The sequence below is a fragment of the Pseudorca crassidens genome, chromosome 8 (assembly GCF_039906515.1).
Source record: "Pseudorca crassidens isolate mPseCra1 chromosome 8, mPseCra1.hap1, whole genome shotgun sequence".
Lineage (NCBI taxonomy): Eukaryota > Metazoa > Chordata > Mammalia > Artiodactyla > Delphinidae > Pseudorca > Pseudorca crassidens.
This window is the reverse complement of record NC_090303.1, coordinates 66,166,143-66,188,005: the sequence shown is the minus strand read 5'-3', so window position 1 is coordinate 66,188,005 and position 21,863 is coordinate 66,166,143. Positions and strand designations below refer to the sequence as shown.

Here is a 21,863-nt window from a genome sequence, read left to right as displayed (position 1 = left end):
TTGAAACTTTTAACATCTTAGGATTGTAAGTACATCTCAAAAAAAAAAGTATTACCACTCTCCATTCAATTTTTCAATCTAGTGCAGAGACATTTTTAGGCTCACTTTGCAGCAACTGTTATTTTTTGAGTTGAAACTTGCACAACAACCTAAAAAATGAGGAACTGTCCTGGAAGAAAAGGAGTGGAAATTCCTGAGTGTGTCAAAGTACCTTGTCAACAAGAAGCCAAAGCTAGACAAATAATCGACACAATAACGATGTAATTAATCCATATTTAATTTCCAAAGAACAAAAGATGAGTGAAGTATTGCTGTAATGGTATGCTCCATAAACACACCCAAAAAGGTTTATTTCTTTACTATTTTTTTTTAAATCGTCGGCTATTAATTTTGGTTTGTACGTATTCGGCTAACACTGTTTCCTTTCAATTTGTATCAATCTCAGGTATGAATCTTCTTTGCTAGTTAGCTGAGCAATAGAATCTGAAGGAACTATTGACTTTATAAGAACGGATGCAATGGTTTCAGGCACCGGCTTATTTTAACGTTTTGCTGTCATTTCGTTCACAGCATCCTTAAATGCACGGCTCCTCTGCAGGCCACAGGAACCCTGCAAATCACATTCCATTCCATTTCCGGGCGGCGGCTGCACACACAGCACTGAGTCACTCGGACACCCGACTCCACCTTGCAAGTTAACCCGGCTTTTACTTCCAGCGGGATCTTTTGGTCAGGCCACCACCTCACCCTCGCAAGGGACAGGGATCCACTCCAGAGGGGCATATAATAACCGGGGCTGACAGGAGGTTTTTTCACTACTGCTACTGAGAACAGACTCAAAGCTTCCCCACCCCACCCCGCCCCCAGAGCTTCATCTGCAGGAATAAGAACAAGAAAACCGCAGAACCGCAGCCGCAGAGCAGAGAGAACCGGCGGCCCCCTCCTGGTTTCCCCAGTCCGACACCCGCACGCACACTCTGCGCACGCGCGCGCACGCGCTCTCCGCCCGGTGGGTCCGGAGGGAGACAGAAGGTGGGAAGGGAGGGTGGGGGCCGAGAAGGGTCATGGCTGGCTCTGCCCGCAAGTTTTCTCACCTCGGTAAACGGGTCCATCGCCACGGGCTTCGCGTGTCGATTGCGAGACGACCGAAACGGTGGTTCAAATTCGGAAAAAGAAAAGAAGTGAGTGCCGGTTCAGTGTGTCACTTGGAGAAAACAAGAAGTCCGGGGCTGGGGAACTCTCCCAACCTACTCTCCTCTTCCCCACAGCCTCCAGTGTCACGCTCGGCCTTCAGCGGCGGTTCAAATTTGAATTTCAGCGCCGGGAGCTGCGCGCGTGCGCGCGGGGCGGGGCGGAGGGCAGGGCACGCCTCTCCCCGCACTGGCGCTGGATCACGTGGCCTTGACCGGGCTGGGAGGTTCCGAAGGGTAGCTTAGTCTTCTCAGTGATAGCCCACCCCTGGCGGCGGAGATGCGGAGGTAGGTGCTGCGCTCGGCCCTTCAACTGCCTCCCGGCTCGAAGCCCCACCCCAAACGCTCGCACACCCAAGCCTGTTTAAGCAGGTCCATTCGCGCCTGTGCTTGGGCGTTTCCGCTTTCCTTCATTCCTAAATTTAGGATTAAGGGCCCTTCTGTTTGAAATTCCACTGGACCATAGACCTGACATAGCTTTCTGACCACCTGCCTAACCGCCCCTACTTCACTCCTAGGGGGACTCAGGCTTGGCCTTCTTGAGGGCCAAGAAGGACACTTGGGGCTAATGACCAGTTACCCACCTTGGACACTGGCCTTTCTTATTGGGAAAATAAGGTTAACATTAACAGACTGTGTGTAAAGAGTTTATACACGAAACTCCTGTCGTCCTTTTTATTTTAATCCCATCAAACTGCATGCAGTGTTAGAGCTGAGAAGCTACCCACTTTAATCCTCCCTTTTACAGCTAAGAGAAGGGAAACCCTGAGACATTAAGTGACTGGCCCAGGAGAAATGCAAATCCCATTCTCAGCTCATAGCCTGCCTTCCACCGCTGAATCAAGCTGTATTTCATGATTATTCTCTGTAGATTACTGAGAATTGTAAAGTACGTTTTATAGTTACTTTATCAGATTCATTTCTTATTTAGTAAGTCTGTACTAGGGCTTGTTATAAAGACAACAAACAGGTTTGGACTTCTTCATCTGTAACAGAGTAGATTGCTGAGTGAATGCCCAACGGCTGAACAGGCCAAAACTATTTCTCCCAAGTAAGAAGTTTCGGTGTATTTAATAACGTTTCCATCTTAGCAGTCAGTAAACATTACAAAAAGTATTTCACTAATAATATCTCTAATTTGAATTTTGGTGCTATACGTTGTAATGGAAAGAATTCTGAGTGTGGGATAAGAAGAAATTCCTTGAGGTCTTGGCTCCACCAAGACCATGTGACCTTAGGCTTTAGGCAAATCATTTAACTCAGTATTTCTTAGACGTTTCTGGGGAGTCATAGACTCCTTTGAAAGTACAATTAAAGCTGAAAAATGCCCACTCAATCACAAAATGTTTAAGATATGATTCCATGAAGTTCATGGTCACCAGGTTAGCCTCTTTGGATGTTAGTTTACTCATCGGTAAAACAGAAATAATCATCTGCCCTGCCAGTCCTCAGAGTTGTTAGGAGGATCAGGTGAAAAATTAAAAGAGATCCAAAAGTATTCTGTAATAAGTAATAAGCCCCTATCCAAGTGTTTGCTGTATCGAATTATTAATATTTAACTCAAAATATGCTACTTATGAACCAAAGAGAAAAGCCACTTGAATTTTCTTCCAGTGCTGGACCAGAAAGTGGTGGGTGTATTGAGGAGTGCGGGTTCAGGAGGAAGTTTACGCGACATTGGAAAATGAGTCAATAGAAATTTATGAAGCCGTGAGCCTTCCGGCTTTGGCCTCTGTGAGCCTTAGATTCTTTATGACCAGATCCTAGTCAAGACTAAAAGAGATAAATACAGCAAGTCACTCAATATAACTACCCAAAACATTTAGTTTATCTTTCTTCACAAACCCCCTGTCTTTACCCTGATGATGATAATAGCAAACCACCACACAATAGCTGAAGTTCGTTAAACACCTACCATGTGCCCGAAGCTGTGCTAGAGACTCAAGTGTACTCTCAGAATACTGCAACTGTCTGCTAACAGTTTTCCCTATTTCCCTTCTTACCCTCTGATAGTTCACGCTTCACTTTATAAGCTAGAATTACTTTTCTCCTCTTGAAAATTGTTATAAAATATTTCCACTTTACCAAAAAATTAATGAATGGAACAGATAACTGTGTACCCACCACCTAGCTTAAAAAATATGTAATTTTATAATTGAAGTCTCCTGTGTATTCCTCCTTAATCCCATTCCCCAAGGGTAAAACTATCCTGATTTTCATGTTTATCATTCCCATGAAATGTATGTACTTTTATTACATCTACATATATATCCATATCAATATATGGTGTTTTACATAAATTTTATTTTTACTATAAGTAAAACTTTCTGCAGTTGGTTTCTTTTCTGAATATTCTCTTTATGAGATTCATCCTCACTAACAGGTATAGCTGCATTTTATTCATTCTCACTGCTGTATTCTATTGTATTAATATACTTGTAATTTATGTATCCATTATCCTGTTAATGGACATTTAGCTCATTTCCAGTTTTTCATTCCAAAGACCCCATGATGCCATGAATATTTTTATGTCTCCTTATACATACATGCAAAACTTTCTGTAGAATAATATACCTAGGAAATAGAGGATCATTTCAATAAATATATTTCAATATTATTGCTAGATATTAAAAATAAATTGCTCTTCAAAACGATTGTAACAATTTGTATTCCAGTCAGCTTTAAATGAGCATGCCTGCTACCCTAGTGCCTCCCTAGTACTTGGATACTTTTTAGATTCTGTCATTCTTGTTTGTATGCATTTATCCTATTACTAATGGAAGTGAACATTATTTCATGTGTTTATTGGCCTTTAAGTTTTCCTTTTCTGTGAATTTCAAATTCACATCCTTTGCCCATTTTTCTATGTGGTTGCTTTTTCTTATTGATTTGTAGGCTTTTGTTGTTTGTTTACTATTTTCCGGGAAAATAACTCCTTTTGGTTTTTCGGCTGGCAAATATCTTTTCCTAGTTTATGGTTTGTCTTTTCACTTTAGGATGTCTTGGGTGTACAGAAATGTTTCCTATTAATATAATTAAATATATGTATATTTTCCAGTAGGGTTTGTGCTTTTTATATCTCAAGAAATCCTTCCCTTTCCCTATCCTGAGGTTGTAAATATATTCTCTCATATTTTCTTCTAAAAAGCATGTGTTTTTCATGGTTTTGTCTTTAAATTATCTGGATTGATCTTGTTTTTTGTTTGGATAACCAGATGTCTTAGCAGCAGTTATTTAACTGTCCATCCTTTCCCCACTGACCTTAATGCCACTTTTGTCATGTACCAACTTCTCCTGTATATGTAGGTCTATTTAGGAGCTCTTTATTCTGTTCTACTGTTCTACTGTTTATACTGTTCTTTATTCTGTTCTACTGGTTTATTTGTCTATTCCTCACCCAATATCGAACTGTTTTCATAATGTGTTGATATCTCATAGGGCAAATTAAAAATTGACGTGGTTAATTTTGTCCCCTTATTCTTCCATATAAATTTTGGGGTCAGATTGTCAAGGGCCACAAAGGAAAGAAAAATCCTCTTGAGATTTGTCATTGGAATCGTACTGAATTTATCAAATAATTCGGAGGAAAATGACATCTTTGTGATATCAAGCCTTTCCATTCCTGAACATGGATATATCTTCATTAATTTAAGTCTTCTTTAATATCGTCCAAAAATGTTTATAATGTACTTCCATAAAGATCTTTAAACTCTTTAATTTGTTCCTATGTATCTTTTTTGTTGTTATTGCTTTTATAAATGTTATCTTTTAAATTATATTTTAAAACTGTTATTGATATATAGGAACATGATTATTACAAACCTATTGAGCAATCTTATTAGTTTTAACAATTTATTCATAGAGTGGGAGTTTTTTAAAATGTAAATTTTATGGTGTCAGTTTCTTGTTTTGAGCCAGTTTATGTCTTCTGTTGCAATTAGAATAATATCCAAATTCTTTATCATACCTACAGGGCCCTACATGACCTGAACCTTGCTTGCCTCTCCTAGTATCCTAATATTCTCCAGATATCACAGTACTCTCCCTTCTTTTTCCCACTAGTCTCCAGCCTCATAGGACTTTTTTCTAGTCATAAAAATAGGCCAAATTTCTTCCTGCCTCAAGAACTTTCCATGCCCTGGATATTCGTAGATCTACCCATGGCTGGCTGCTCATTAATTGGGTCTAAGCTCAAATGTGCTATCTCCTCAAGAAGACTTGTTTGATCAGGTGGCCACACCCCTCCTCTCTCCCCCCCAAGTCATGTTCTATCCCATTACTCTGTTATATTTTCTTCATTGCATTTACCACTTAACATGGGATTATTTTAGATATGTGTTTAAGTTTATCATCTACTTCTTCTACTAGACTGTAAGCGATGGAATGGCAGGGACTTGTCTTGTTGGTAATTGTAACCTAGCAGCTTCAGGGCACACGAGTTCAGTAGATATTTGTTGAATGAATGAATGTAAGATAACTATTATTCCTTTTTTATAGATGAAGAAACTGAGGTGCAAAGAGGCTAAGTGATTGCTCTAAGTCCATCACCTATAATTTGAACCAGATCTGCCTGACTTCAAATCCTGTTTATGATCTTGACATTTCAGTTAATTTATTTATTTTGATCACCAAAGACACAATAATGATGTAAATGTGCTCTTGAGCTATATCTAAAGTGCTGAATACATAGCAACCATGTTTTTCTCTTAAAATTGTTTTAAAAAAAATTTAACTACTAAGTTAGGAAGGAAAATAAATATATTATATTCACATGATTATTACCATTTAGTTATACAGTTTGGCCTAACGATGATAGTATTCTGAAAGTCATCAAAAGTGTCTTCTCTAGTTATTCAAATAAAAACCACAATTTCTCAGGTTATTTAGGTAAAGACCACAGCTTATTATATTAATTTAAGAATAGAATCAAGGCTATGTACTCTAGAGCCCACGAGCCACAACTACTGAGCCTGTGAGCCACAACTACTGAAGCCCATGTGCCTAGATCTCATGCTGTGGAACATGAGAAGCCACCGCAATGAGAAGCCCGCTCACTGCAATGAAGAGTAGCCCCCGCTCACCGCAACTAGAGAAAGCCTGCGCAGCAACAAAGACCCAACGCAGCCACAAATAAATTATTTATTTTACTTATTTATTTATTAAAAAAAAGAATAGAATCAAGGCTCTGAAGAAGAGATAACTAGAGATTAAAGGTAGCCCTAGTAAATGAATATTTGCTCCTTCTAAGATCCTTTTCAACAAAGGAAATAGTAATCATGTTTTCACAGATAAAATTGATGGAAGGCTGAAAAACACAAAAAGTCAAAAACATTTACTTCAATAAGGACACTCCATATGTTATGTATGTGCAGTTACTTTTTCAAAGTATATTCACACACATTCTCATTTCATTCACAAAATAAAACAATGACCTAAATATTCTTATTTTTACAGGAATCAAAAAGGCCAAGATCTAACCATAAGGCAGTGGCAAGAAGGATTAAGGTCAAGTTCTCTACTTCAGGTTATCTGGCTGAAGGGCCACTTCTTTTACACATTCATCATAATGAAGAAGTAACTATCAAAAGATGTTATATACGTGTTACTAAAGGGCTATTTTATTTGTTACAATATCTCCTATTAATGGTCACTAGCATCACATTATAAGGGTTTTAAACAGTTTTAGTGGTCTTTAGCATCAGATTTTTTTCTTTTCTAAGTTAATCAATGAAAATGTTTAATATTCCAAAGTGAGGAAAAATAGATTGTGTGTGTGCTTTCTAACATATTGTATTGTTTCCAAAAACCCATGCAACTACAGTCATATTTCCTTTATTCAATAGAGTATTCTCAAAATGTATACAGCTCTAATCTCCTTTTTACTTTCTCAAGTGGTTAATACGGTATTAAGGGAATTCATATTTAAAGGACCATGGTAAATCCTTTCATAAAGACGAAGAATTCTTTTATGTACTTATTGCACTATAATTTACATATGCTATCTTTACTTTTCCATACCAAGATTTCTCAAAGCTATATTCACAGAACCTATTTTTAAATTTTTTAGCAATCCCATATAAAAGAAAAGTAGCTCTTAAATATTAAAAAATAGCAGAAGTCAATGTTTCTTAAACATCAAAATCTCTTTATTGAACATCAAAAATAAATTCTTCTCCTTTTATTTTTTGGCCATGCGGCATATGGGATCTTAGTTCCCCGACCAGGGGCCGGACCAGGGACCGAACCCGTGCCCCCTGCAGTGGAAAGGAAGAATCTTAACCACCAGACCGCCGGGGAAGTCCCAAAATCTTCCCCTTAAGTTTGAAACAAGAAGGTTCATTGTACTCCACTGACATCTGTCATGAACTTCTTTATCTTTCAAACACTTCAAAAATTTCTCTTCACATACTCTTTCCAGACCTTGGTTCTTCCCCTGGCGCATTAGCCCTTCTAAATGTTTGCGTTCATGACATCTGCTTTCACTCTCTGCCCTGCTTCTCACAGCCTGACACCATCCGCATTCGTCAGCACCATTCATGCCTGGCGGGTACTAAGCCCTCAAGAAATGTTTGCTGATGAATTCTCAGTGACCACAGCCTCCTACGCTCTGATCTCACCATTCCACAAACCTTCCAACTCTACTGACCTCCTCCTGTCTTCTGCTTGTCCACCACATATATGGCCACACTTGGACGCTAAACACAACCAGGAAGTGCTCCATCTCCAAGATTTCAAATCCCCAAACTGGCTTCTGATTGTAATCTAAAATCCTTATCTTTTCTCTACTGCTGCTCTCGCCTACTTAACCTGCAAGTCCCCTCTAACCCTAACCTTCAGTTTATTCTCCTTTCCCAACTTTTGGTCAAATTTAAAATGTCACAGTTCATTTGTAGCCATGCCTATGTATTAGCCCTGACTTCCCACCCTGCCCTTTTCTATGAGGCCACATGCTAAGTAGTTCATCTATTCTTAAAAGGTGGCCAAGCAAGTTTAAAAAAAAAGGTAGGAGCTGGCAGGGATCACCTAATTCAGCCCCCTAAAATAGCAGATGAGGAACCAAGAAGATTGTGACTAGTCAGAGATTTCCAGAACCTGTCATTGGCCCTTCCCAGGTCTCTTCCCCAAACACTGCCCAATTTTGATCTTTTCCTGGGCTAGCAATAAGCAGTACAATGCTCATGAGGCTAGGCAGCTGCACCAAGATGCAGCTCCCAGTCAGCCTTGTGATCGGGGGCTAAACAACCAAAACCCATACAACCATTCTGTTTTTCATTTCCAGTACAGTACTCAATAAATTACATGAGATATTCATCATTTTATAATAAAATAGGCTTTGTGTTCATTTTGCCCAACTGTAGCCTAATGTAATTGTTCTGAGTATGTTTAAGCTAGGCTAGGCTAAGCTATAATGTTTGGTAGGTTAGGTGCATTTAAATGCGTTTTTGACTTAGGATGGGTTTATCGGGACATAACCCAATCATAAGTTGAAGAAGATCTCTGTGTGTGTGTGTGTGTGTGTGTGTGTGTGTGTGTATATGTGTATAACTTTGTTGGCTTCTTTTCCTCTGCCCCACAACTAAGTAACTAAGAACTTTAAATTCTACCCTGGGTGCTCTTGTCTACCTACACACACACCCCCAGATGATCTCATCAGTTCCATTGACTTAAAATACCATCTGTATAGGGCTTCCCTGGTGGCACAGTGGTTGAGAGTCCGCCTGCCAATGCAGGGGACACGGGTTCGTGCCCCAGTCTGGGAAGATCCCATATGCCGCGGAGCGGCTGGGCCCGTGAGCCATGGCCACTGAGCCTGCGCGTCCGGAGCCTGTGCTCCGCAACGGGAGAGGCCACAACGGTGAGAGGCCCGTGTACCGCAAAAAAATTAAAAAAATACCATCTGTATACTGATGGTTCCCAAATTTATTTCTTTGGCGTGATCTCTTCCTTGAACTCAGAACACTAATATCCAACCACCTACGTGAAATCTTGACTTGGACTTTTAACTGGTGTATTAAACTTAACAAATCCAAAATGGAATTTCCCCACTAAACCTATTCTTTCCCCAATCTTCTCCATTTCCATAAATGGCACCACTGTCTACCCAGTTGCTCAGGCCAAAAACCTAGGGGTCATATTCAGTTCTTTCTTCTTTTCCTTCTACTCTATCCACATACCCAACCTACCATCATCTCTGCCTCCAAATATATCTTTTACTTCTCTCCCTCTCTGCAGCTTCCATTCCACTTTAAGCCATCATCACCCTCACTGGACCTACTGCAAGAGTCTCCTGTCTGGTTTCCCTGCTTCCACTCTCATCCTCTTATCCATCGTTCTCAGAGCAGTCAATGCGATCTTTAAAAAAAAAAAGCCATATTATGTCACTGCCCTGTTTTAGTGGCTTCTGATTGTACTTGGAAAAAAGTCCAAATTCCTTTCCTTAGCCCCTGCTACCTCTGAAATCTTTTCACTTTCCCCCAGCTCACTGGACTCCAACCGTGCTGACCTTCACATAGCCCCAGGATCAGGACAAGATCATTCCCATCCCAGGGCTTTTTCCTTTGCAATTCCCTCTACTTTGAATGCTTGTCTCCCCCGCCCAACCCCGCCCCAAATTTCTCATGGCTGACTCTTTCTTATCCTTCAAGTCTCAAAAGTCACTTCCTCAAAGAGGCTTTTCCTGACCCCTCCGTACCCCAAGTCACCATGTCTAGTATACTTCTCTGATTTACTATACTTCATAGCACCTATTTGTATCTATTACATCATTTGTTTACTTGACTGTTATTTGTTTCTCCCACTATAAGTTCCAAGAGAACTGGGACTCTATCTGATTTACTCACCACAGCATCCCTGATGTATGCGCACAAGGACTGCCTGATATATGTATATCATATTTACATATGTGTGTATGCACTACCAGTAGTAACATAAATACTTAATAAACATCTGTGGAAGGAGTAAATTAATGCACATCTTGATTTCTTCAAAATGTAATTAAGATAGGCAATATTTTTGATGTCTGATTAATAAAAAATATCCTTCCTCCCTCAGTCATTTACAATAAAACATCCTATCAAAAAAATATCACAGGATTTCCCAGGATTTTTGTGCTGTCCTGACTATTTTCAATGAGGTGAAAGGCAGAGGCAGTTTCACAAAGCATTCTTTTATTTGGCTTCCACTTCATGTTTTTCATTCTCCTGAAAAAGACATACTGAAAACATTCCATTCTCTCAATACAGACATCCCAAAAGCATTCAAACTGCACTGAAAAAAATTTCTTAAAGCTACAGAAACCAACTTTCCCTGGCTCTTTTTTTCTTTCAGAGTCAAGGAACATTGTTTACAGCTGCCCTGAGGCTTCCTTTAATGCTTGTTAGAATCTGGGATGTTGCAACCAGTTTCTCTGTTCTTTTATAATGGCAAGCTGCAGATTAATTTTCCTCGATTCATAAATTTCCAATGACATAGAATGTTGTAAATTGTTTCCAAGAGAACCGGGAGGAAAGTGAAAAGTATTTTCTAGAAGACTCTCCTTCCCTTATGCTTTTAAACTCTCATCTGAAATGTAAAAGTAAACAAATTATTTTAATGTTCTATTTTTTTTTTAGTTACTGAGATAACTTCTCCTTAAGGAATTAAACTTTTTCTCAGTTTCAAGCATAATATATACTTGATCTGCTCTCAACAAAATGAACTTTTTCTATAGAAAGTGAAATGTTATAGTTATTTGTCTCTCCACCAGCACTAACAATGCTTATTAGCAACCTTCTCCAGTCTTCACCATTCCTCTTTCTTGGCCTTTACTACCCAGCTTAATGATCAAATGTGTTCTAAGCCTTTAAAAAGGAAGATGTTGATCTTTTTTCTTAAAAAAAAAAAAAAAAATCCCATCCTCTCTTACTACAGAGATGTTTTGACTGACTTCTTTTGTCCTGAAACTCCATTGACTGTGAGTAACTTGCCATGTATCAATAGTTTGTACATGGAATATACACATTAACATATGAGTTAATTAAACAAAAGTTACTGAAAACAATAAGAAAAATATAAGTTCTTTATCCATAACATAAAAATCACACCACAGATTTAAAAAACCAATATTTCTCTGAAAATATCTATTTTCCTATCATTTTTGTATCTAAAATTTAATGGAAATCATCATTAAGGAGAATCAGAAATTGAAATGATCCACAATACAGTGCTGGTAGTGAACATAAAAATACCATTAAAAAAGTGAAGTATAATGCTGCGGTAGGATAACTACAATAGCATTCTTGGCTATTTTTGGAAAACTTAAGTATGGTAAAACTTTAAAAAGGGGGGACGTGTATCCTTAGAGATAAACAAATTATTAAAAGCAGTTTTAATACTTCTTAACTTTATTTTGCAATCAGTGCTTTGAAAATGGAGTTTATATAGAAACAGGTATAAAGGAAAGTTTCTCAAAAAGATGGAATTGTTCATTGTTCTGGCAGATATGTAAAAACAATGCTGACTCAAAAGCAGCCAAGTGGACAGCTGCAGATGCCTTACCCAATGGAAATACTAAACAGGCATAGCACGAATCAATAATTAACAAAGTAGATGCACAAAGCTTGATGAGGATGAATAACTGCATAGGCTGGAGTGGTAAAAGAAGCTTATAACAGTACTAGTTTTGTAAGAAATTAGATAAACTCCTTGTTTTCATGAATTTGTTAGCAAGAGTACTTCAGTGCCTAATAGTACACAAAGAATATCTTTTTTAAATTCTTTGAATTAATTGATATTCCCCTTTATATAGTATTTATCACTGAAGATGTTTATAAATCAAAATGATCCACAAGAAAATACTGGTAGGGTGAACATAAAAATAATTTTTAAAGTAAGCAATGAAATAATATTCTAGATGGGCTAACTACAGGAGCATCAAATTGTTTATTTTTAGAATTCTTAAGTTTAATGAAATGTTGAAGAGGGAGGTATACCTTTAGTGTACATCATTTTCTAACTTGTGTTATGTGTGTGTGTGTGTGTGTGTGTGTGTGTGTGTGTGTGTGTGTATATATATATATATATATCCCTCCATGCTTGTCAGTAAGTGTCTTGAGGATAGTTATTGTGTCTTTTATGTACTCTAAAAGCACTAAGCCCTGTCTCTTGTATATATATAAATAGCTCTGAAATTAATAAAATAATACATCTTGGTTTCTTCAAAATATAATGAAAATGGACAATCTGATTACCCATGCTTTAGTAAAAACATCCAGAGTAAATTCTTTAGATGCTGAACATATAACTTGGAAACATCTTTTAGGAGTCTTTATTTTTTTGAGAATTACAGTTCTTAAACTGTAGTAACTTGAAAAATTAGAAATTTGCAGAGGTAACAGAGGTATTTATAGCAAACTTGGAAAGCAGTTTTCAGAGTTTAAGGTATATAAGGAAGTTAAGGAAGGTATGTAAGGAAGTTAGGTATATAAATTTCATTTACATGCTTTTTCCTTAGGACATATGTTGCAAGAACAACTGCTCTTCTGAATGCAAAGGATTCATTGCTTATTACTATATCAAGTGTTTAACCTGAAGATGTGTTCCTTATCTACCTGCCCATTCTATATCATTTCTATTTTTCTTTGAATTATCATTGAAAATGCATGCTTTCTATTATCTACTTATTCCTTAACTTACAAATAATTGAGTACATACTGTGTGCTAGACACTATTCTAGTTGCTCTAAGTATAGCAGTGAACAGTCAAAAATCACTGCACTTGTGGAAATTTTATTCTAGAGATGGAGACAGACAATAATCAAGATAAATCAGTAAGATTTCCTGTAGCACATGATGTGGGAAGCTGCCTCCGCCAGAGACTTATCATTAGGAGTGAGGGGGTAAAGGAGTTTGGGGGTGTGCAGAAAGAGAAAACGTGCGCACACACACCCTAGGAGCAGGAACATCTTCCCTAGCTTCGTGGGATTCTCCTCCCACCAGAGCAATGTGTAAAAGGAAATCTTGGGGCTTTGGTCTATCAAAATTGCTCATCTGGGTGATTCTTGAGCACCACCATCGAGAAGTGCTGGCGTCCGATGCATTTTCCTTTGCTTTGCAAAGAAGAGTCGTGAACTTCAAAACCCTCAGAGATGGATTATAAATCCTGCTTTGCAGGAAAGGAAAACCCTCCATCCTTGGCCACCGGGCCACCCCTCTCCAGAGACCCTGCTATCACCCAGGCACTTCGAGCCAGAAGGGGACACTTTGGGAATGACCGTGCTCCACGGAGGGACAGAGCCAGCCCCCAGCTTCTCTACACAGAGCCTCGTCCACTAAAGCTCCAAAAATCAAAAACTGTAATTGCCAGAAGAATCATTAAAAACAAAACAAAACAAAAAAATAGTCCAGCCACTAACCTCATATGCAAATGAAATAAGCTCTCTGGATCCTGCATTGTGAGCTCCTCTCCATACCCTGATTACCTTTGAAGCCCATATTTTTTTTCATTGAATTTGCATCTCTTTAAGACACAAGATTAAAACAAAATTCATGCTTTATTGGATTTTAAATGATCTTCCTTTTATTTATCCTTCATCTTTCTTATGTGGATATGCAAGCGAGAAGACCCGACTGGATATTCCCAACATGTTCACTCAATCTGTCTGTATAGAGGTTTGGCTTCTACAGAGCAAGCCGTGTGACTGATAGGGTCTTGGTGCTCCAGCTGGGTGTGAGGCCTGTGCCTCTGAGGTGGGAGAGCCGAGTTCAGGACACTGGTCCACCACAGACCTCCCGGCTACACGTAATATCAAAAGGTGAAACCTCTCCCAGAGATCTCCATTTCAATGCTAAGACCCAGCTCCACTCAATGACCAGCAAGCTGCAGTGCTGGACACCTTATGGCAAACAACTACCAAGACAGGAACAGAACCCAGCCCATTAGCAGAGAGGCTGCCTAAAATCATAAGGTCACAGACACCCCCAAACACACCACCAGATGCAGTCCTGCCCACCAGAAAGACAAGATCTGGCCTCATCCACCAGAACACATACACCAGTCCCCTCCACCGGGAAGCCTACACAACCTACTGAACCAACTTTAGCCACTGGGGGCAGAAACTAAAAACAACAGGAACTACGAACCTGCAGCCTGCAAAAAGGAGAGGCCAAACACAGTAAGTTAAGCAAAATGAGAAGACAGAGAAACACACAGCAGATGAAGGAGCAAGGTAAAAACCCACCAGACCAAACAAATGAAGAGGAAATAGGCAGTGTACCTGAAAAAGAATTCAGAATAATGATAGTAAAGATGATCCAAAATCTTGGAAATAGAATGGAGAAAATACAAGAAACGTTTAACAAGGACCTAGAAGAGCTAAAGAGCAAACAAACAAGGATCATGAGAGATTACTACAAGCAACTACATGCCAATAAAATGGACAGCGTGGAAGAAATGGACAAATTCTTAGAAAAGCACAACCTTCCGAGACTGAACCAGGAGGAAATAGAAAATATAAACAGACCAATCACAAGCACTGAAATTGAGACTGTAATTAAAAATGAACAACACAATAAATGAAATTTAAAATTCTCTAGAAGGAATCAACAGCAGAATAACTGAGGCAGAAGAACGGATAAGTGACCTGGAAGATAAAATAGTGGAAACAACTACTGCAGAGAAGAATAAAGGAAAAAAAATGAAAAGAATTGAGGACAGTCTTAAGAGACCTCTAGAAAAACATTAAATGCACCAACATTCAAATTATAGGGATCCCAGAAAAAGAAGACAAAAAGAAAGGGACTGAGAAAATATTTGAAGAGATTATAGTTGAAAACGTCCCTAATATGGGAAAGGAAATAGTCAATCAAGTCCAGAAAGTACAGAGAGTCCCATACAGGATAAATCCAAGGAGACACACACCAAGACATATTAATCAAACTATCAAAAATTAAAAACAAAGAAAATATTAAAAGCAGCAAGGGAAAAACAACAAATAACATACAAGGCATTCCCCATAAGATTAACAGCTGATCTTTCAGCAGAAACTGCAAGCCAGAAGGGAGTGGCAGAACATATTTAAAGTGATGAAAGGGAAAAACCTACAACCAAGATTACCCAGCAAAGATGTCATTCAGATTCAACAGAGAAGTTAAAACCTTTACAGACAAGCAAAAGCTAAGAGAATTCAGCACCACCAAACCAGCTTTACAACAAATGCTAAAGGAACTTCTCTAGTCAGGAAACACAAGAGAAGGAAAAGACCTACAATAACAAACCCAAAACAATTAGGAAAATGGTAATAGGAATATACATATCAATAATTACCTTAAATGTAAATGGATTAAATGCTCCAACCAGAAGACATAGACTGGCTGAATGGATCCAAAAACAAGACCTGTATGTATGCTGTCCACAAGAGACCTAGGGACACATACAGACTGAAAGTGAGGGGATGGAAAAAGGTATTCCATGCAACTAGAAATCAAAAGAAAGCTGGAGTAGCAATTCTCCTATCAGACAAAATAGACTTTAAAATAAAGACTATTACAAGAGACAAAGAAGGACACTACATAATGATCAAGGGATCAATCCAAGAAGAAGACATAACAATTGTAAATATTTATGCACCCAACATAGGAGCACCTCAATACATAAGGCAAATGCTAACATCCATAAAAGGGGAAATCAACAGTAACACAAACATAGTAGGGGACCTTGACACCCCACTTTCACCAATGGACAGATCATCCAAAATGAAAATAAATAAGGAACCAAGCTTTAAATGATAACATTAAACAATATGCACTTAATTGATATTTATAGGACATTCCATCCAAAAACAACAGAATACAGTTTCTTCTCAAGTGTGCACGGAATATTCTCCAGGAGAGATCATATCTTGGGTCACAAATCAAGCCTTGGTAAATTTAAGACAATTGAAATTGAAATTGTATCAAGTATCTTTTCCGACCGCAGCTCTATAAGACTAGATATCAATTACAGGAAAAAATTTGTAAAAAATACAAACACATGGAGGCTAAACAATACACTACTTAATAACCAAGAGATCATTTAAGAAATAAAAGAGGAAATCAAAAAATACCTAGGAACAAATGACAATGAAAATATGACGACCTAAAACTGATGGGATGCAGCAAAAGCAGTTCTAAGAGGGAAGTTTATAACAATACAATCCTACCTCAAGAAACAAGAAACATCTCAAACAACCTAACCTTACACCTAAAGCAATTAGAGAAAGAAGTACAAAAAAAATCCCAAAGTTAGCAGAAGGAAAGAAATCATAAACATCAGATCAGAAATAAATGAAATAGAAACAAAGAAAACAATAGCAAAGATCAGTAAAATTAAAAGCTGGTTCTTTAAGAAGATAAACAAAATTGGTAAACCATTAGCCAGGCTTATCAAGAAAAAAAGGGAGAAGACTCAAATCAATAGAATTAGAAATGAAAAAGAAGTAACAACTGACACTGCAGAAATACAAAGGATCATGAGAGTTTACTACAAGCAACTACATGCCAATAAAATGGACAACCGTGAAGAAATGGACAAATTCTTAGAAAAGCACAACCTTCCGAGACTGAACCAGGAAGAAATAGAAAATATAAACAGACCAATCACAAGCACTGAAATTGAGACTGTGATTAAAAATCTTCCAAAAAACAAAAGCCCAGGACCAAATGGCTTCACAGGCGAATTCTATGAAATATTTAGAGAAGAGCTAACACCTATCTTTCTCAAACTCTTCCAAAATATAGCAGAGGGAAGAACACTCCCAATCTCATTCTACGAGGCCACCGTCACCTTGTTAACCAAAACCAGTCAAAGATGTCACAAAGAAAGAAAACTAAAGGCCAATATCACTGATAAACATAGATGCAAAAATCCTCAACAAAATACTAGCAAACAGAATCCAACAGCACATTAAAAGGATCATATACCACGATCAAGTGGGATTTATCCCAGGAATGCAAGGATTCTTCAATATACGCAAATTAATCAATGTGATACACCATATTAACAAATTGAAGGAGAAAAACCATATGATCATCTCAATAGATGCAGAAAAAGTTTTTGACAAAATTTAACACCTATTTATGATAAAAATCCTCCAGAAAGTAGGCATAGAGGGAACTTACTTCAACATAATAAAGGCCGTATATGACAAACCCACAGTCAACATCATTCTCACTGGTGAAAAACTGAAACCATTTTCTCCAAGATCAGGAACAAGACAAGGTTGTCCACTGTCATCACTATTTTTCAACATAGTTTTGGAAGTCCTAGCCACGGCAATCAGAGAAGAGAAAGAAATAAAAGGAATCCAAATCGGAAAAGAAGAAGTAAAGCTGTCACTGTTTGCAGAAGACATGATACTATATATAGAGAATCCTAAAGATACCACCAGAAAACTACTAGAGCTAATCAATGAATCTGGTAAAGTTGCAGGATACAAAATTAATGCACAGAAATCTCTTGCATTCCTATACACTATGATGAAAAATCTGAAAGAGAAATTAAGAAAACACTCCCGTTGACCACTGCAACAAAAAGAATAAAATTCCTGGGAATAAACCTACCTAAGGAGACAAAAGACCTGTATGCAGAAAACTATAAGACACTGATGAAAGAAATCAAAGATGATACAAACAGATGGAGAGATATACCATGTTCTTGGATTGGAGAATCAACATTGTGAAAATGACTATACTACCCAAAGCAATCTAGAGATTCAATGCAATCCCTATCAAACTACCAATGGCATTTTTCACAGAACTGGAACAAAAAAATTCACAATTTGTATGGAAACACAAAAGACCCCAAATAGCCAAAGCAATCTTGAGAAAGAAAAATGGAGCTGGAGGAATCAGGCTCCTGGACTTCAGACTATACTACAAAGCTACAGTAATCAAGGCAGTATGGTACTGGCACAAAAACAGAAATATAGATCAATGGAACAAGATAGAAAGCCCAGAGATTAACCCACGTACATATGGTCACCTTATTTTTGATAAAGGAGGCAAGAATATACAGTGGAGAAAAGACAGCCTCTTCAATAAGTGGTGCAGGGAAAACTGGACAGCTACATTTTAAAGAATGAAATTAGACCACTCCCTAACACCATACACAGAAATAAACTCAAAATGGATTAAAGACCTAAATTTAAGGCCAGACACTATAAAACTCTTAGAGGAAAGCATAGGCAGAACACTCTATGACAAAAATCACAGGAAGATCCTTTTTGAAATACCTCCTAGAGAAATGGAAATAAAAACAAAAATAAACAAATGGGACCCAATGAAACTTAAAAGCTTTTGCATAGCAAAGGAAAACATAAACAAGTTGAAAAGGCAACCCTCAGAATGGGAGAAAATATTTGCAAATGAAGCAAATGACTAAGGATTAATTTCCAAAATTTACAAGCAGCTCATGCAGCTCAATATCAAAAGAACAAACAACCCAATCCAAAAATGGACAGAAGACCTAAATAGACATTTCTCCAAAGAAGATATACAGATTGCCAACAAACACATGAAAGGATGCTCAACATCACTAATCATTAGAGAAATGCAAATCAAAATTACAATAAGGAATCAACTTATACCAGTCAGAATGGCCATCATGAAAAAATCTACAAACAAAAAAAGGTGGAGAGGGTGTGGAGATAAGGGAACCCTCTTGCACTGTTGGTGCAAATGTAAATTGATACAGCCACTATGGAGAACAGAATGAGGCTTCCTTAAAAAAGTAAAAATTGAAGTACCATATGACCAGCAATCCCACTACTGGGCATATACCCTGAGAAAACCATAATTCAAAAAGAGTCATGTACCACAATGTTCATTGCAGCTCTGTTTACAATAGCCAGAACATGGAAGCAACCTAAGTGTCCATTGACAGGTGAATGGATAAAGAAGATGTTGCACATATATGTAATGGAATATTACTCAGCCATAAAAAGAAACGAAACTGAGTTATTTATAGTGAGGTGGATGGACCTATGAAGTACCTAGGGTCAGGACAGGAATAACGACGCAGTCATAGAGAACGGACTTGAGGACATGGGGAGGGGCAAGGGTAAGCTGGGACGAAGTGAGAGAGTGGTATGGACATATATACACTACCAAATGTAAAATAGTCAGCTAGTGGGAAGTAGCCGCATAGCACAGGGAGATCAGCTCGGTGCTTTGTGACCACCTAGAAGGGTGGGATAGGGATTGTGGAAGGGAGACACAAGAGGGAGGAGATACGGGGATATTTGTATATGTATAGCTGAACCACTTTGTTATAAAGCAGAAACTAACACACTATCGTAAAGCAATTATACTCCAATAAAGATGTTTTAAAAAAAAGAAATCAGTAAAATATGTAATAAATTATATAATGTTAAGTGCTAAGGAAAAAAAAAATAAAGCAGAGAAAGGGTATAGGAAATCTGAGAAAGGAATGGAATTTTAAATTGAGTGGCCAAGAAAGGCCTCAGTGAGAAGTGACATTTGGATTAATTCCTGAGAAGTGGAGGAGCTAGTTCTGTGGGCTTAAGGCCAGGGTGGGTGCTGGGGGTGGGGGAGCATGCCAGGCAGGGGAGGTCCCAAATTGCATTGGTCATGAGGTGAAACAGTGCTTGGCATAGCTGACGAATATCTAGGAGGCCAGCGTGTCTGGAGGAGACCAAGGAGGAGAGCAGTGGGAGATGAGCCCAAAGAGATGGCAGTAGGCTAGGTCCTAAAGGACCTCATACGTAAGAAAGGAAGCCATTGAAGTGTTTTTCACAGAGAACTGACATTATCTGACTTTTTAGCAGGATCATGCTGGCCACTGAGTTTTGAGAGTAAAGAGGGCAAGATTGGAAACATATGGGGTTCATTTAGGAGGCTACAGTTATAATCCAGACAAAAGCTTGTGGTGGCTTGAGCCAGACAAGTGGCAGTGGTGATAGTGAGAAGTGGCTGGATCCTGGATATATTTTGAAAATAGTGTTCACAAGATTTTCTGACACACTAGGATGTGGGGTTATGCACTATCTGTGATACTGTCAAATTTCCATCATATGCTCCTAATTGGTGAAAAAGATACAAATTCTCACTTGTTCTGTCATTTTTAGAGTATGATTTTCCCTGACATAACTTCAACTTTCCTTTTGTTCCTGAGTTTGAAAACACATCCCACAATTATTTCTATGTCCTATCTCAACCTTGAGGAAAGATAAAGGGAAAATGTGGCTTTGAAAATTGACAGTGCCAATGCTATCTTATGAGTTTCTCAACTGTAAGCTCCAACCTTATTTCACTTACCTTGTTGATGTTCTCAAGGCCTGTCTCAGAACCTTGCACCCGTTAGGCTCTCAGAAAATGTTCGTTAAATGGTATAGTCTCCACATTTCCCACCCAATAATGAACAAAAACAACAATCAGCCCCTGTCAACTGCACAATCATAAATTAAAGTTTGTATTTTAGTATTTAGTATATTATGCCAGGGTACTCATTGGGTAAATGTAGTTGAGCTTCCAGCACCTTCATTACTACCACCTGCAATCTGAAGTTGTGTTAGCTTTTTTGCACCTGGAAAGGTAACAAAAAGGCGGAGGAGACTGGTTTTGTAATTCTCATCTGGGACAGAGCGTCACGCCACCTGTCTCTTGTAAAATCTACTGAGGAGTTAACGCCCCCTTGAACAGCGCACAAATGTCTACGGGGATGATCAGTCAAAATGCGTCTATACGAAAGGCTGGAGACCCGAGCCTCTCCCAGGGCCCAGCCCACAAGCTCCCAAGGCACGGGCCTGCGCTGTGCACTCCGGGAGTTGTAGTTCCTCCTCTCTTCATGCGAGCCAGGACGCAGTATCTCTGGCGCCGCCAACGGCGCGCAGGCTCCGTGAAGCGCGGCGCACGCGGACGGCACGCGTTTCCTAGCAACGGGGGAGCGGCAACGTCACGCCGGCGGGCGCTAAGAGCAGCTGCCCAGTGTTGGGCGGCTTTGAGTACCTTTCAGCACCTGCGGGTTGGAGGGAACGCTGCTTGCAGCTTTCTGTCGGCACGTCTCCGTCCGTCCTTACCCGCGTTATCCTAAACCCGGTCGCCGACAGCAACCTTCCTCCGCGAGCCCGCGTCTGAGGCACTGCCGGAGGCTAGAGGCGGCCCGCCGGGTTCCTGTCTGGCCCTCGACCCCAGCGCCCGCGGAGCCCGCCGCCCGCGGCCTCAGCGGGACGATGCTGGAGTCCATTCGCGTGACGGGTGAGTGCCAGGAAGGGTGGCCCCTGGGCTGGCGGGAGCGGCCAGCGTCGTCCCGGCCGCTTGCGGCGAGTACCGGGAGGCCGAGGTGACGGTAGCATGTGGGCTTCGGTGCTCAACGCGGCTCCCTGAACAGTGCGGAACCCGCGGAAGGTGCTCAGGGAAAAGGTGTGCAGGGAAGAGAGAAAACGGTCCCTTTTCCTTTTGTCACTTATTATCAGTAAGCGCGTGCTGTGGACTGTAGTGAGGTAAAGTGTAATAGATCGGCCCTACAAATGTACAATCTAAATATTGTTAAATTCTGTTTCAAGGCTTATTAGATATGTAATTAGGCATTGTAGTGCACTAGGATCTAGCTTTCTAGAATGTTCAGAAGTCAGAGCTAAGCAAAAGAGCACATCTCTGTATATCAGTATTTATACTCTTTGTATGTATGCTTTTATTCTTA

The 21,863-nt window shown here is 39.2% G+C and overlaps 2 protein-coding genes across 12 annotated transcripts in view; one reads left to right on the top strand and one right to left on the bottom strand.

The window, feature by feature from the left end:
- ANLN (anillin, actin binding protein) overlaps positions 1 to 1,337 on the bottom strand; it is a 54,925-nt gene extending 53,588 nt beyond the window's left edge. For 2 of the 3 annotated variants that reach the window (XM_067746711.1, XM_067746713.1), the window contains exon 1: positions 1,095 to 1,337. In XM_067746711.1, the coding sequence (XP_067602812.1) occupies positions 1,095 to 1,112 (18 nt within the window). In that variant the 5' untranslated portion in view covers positions 1,113 to 1,337. The remainder of the gene's footprint in view (positions 1 to 1,094) is intronic. The other variant, XM_067746714.1, reaches the window with a different exon arrangement.
- Positions 1,338 to 1,461: 124 nt separating this feature from the next.
- MATCAP2 (microtubule associated tyrosine carboxypeptidase 2) overlaps positions 1,462 to 21,863 on the top strand; it is a 94,932-nt gene continuing 74,530 nt past the window's right edge. For 3 of the 9 annotated variants that reach the window (XR_010945583.1, XM_067746718.1, XM_067746715.1), the window contains exon 1: positions 10,734 to 21,418. Coding sequence is in view for 6 of the 9 variants with exons in the window: in XM_067746718.1 (XP_067602819.1) it covers positions 21,394 to 21,418 (25 nt within the window). In the remaining 3 variants the exon portion in view is untranslated. Of the gene's footprint in view, positions 1,479 to 6,644; positions 6,715 to 10,730; positions 21,419 to 21,863 lie in introns of those variants that run through there. The other 6 variants (XM_067746723.1, XM_067746721.1, XM_067746716.1 and 3 more) reach the window with 6 other exon arrangements.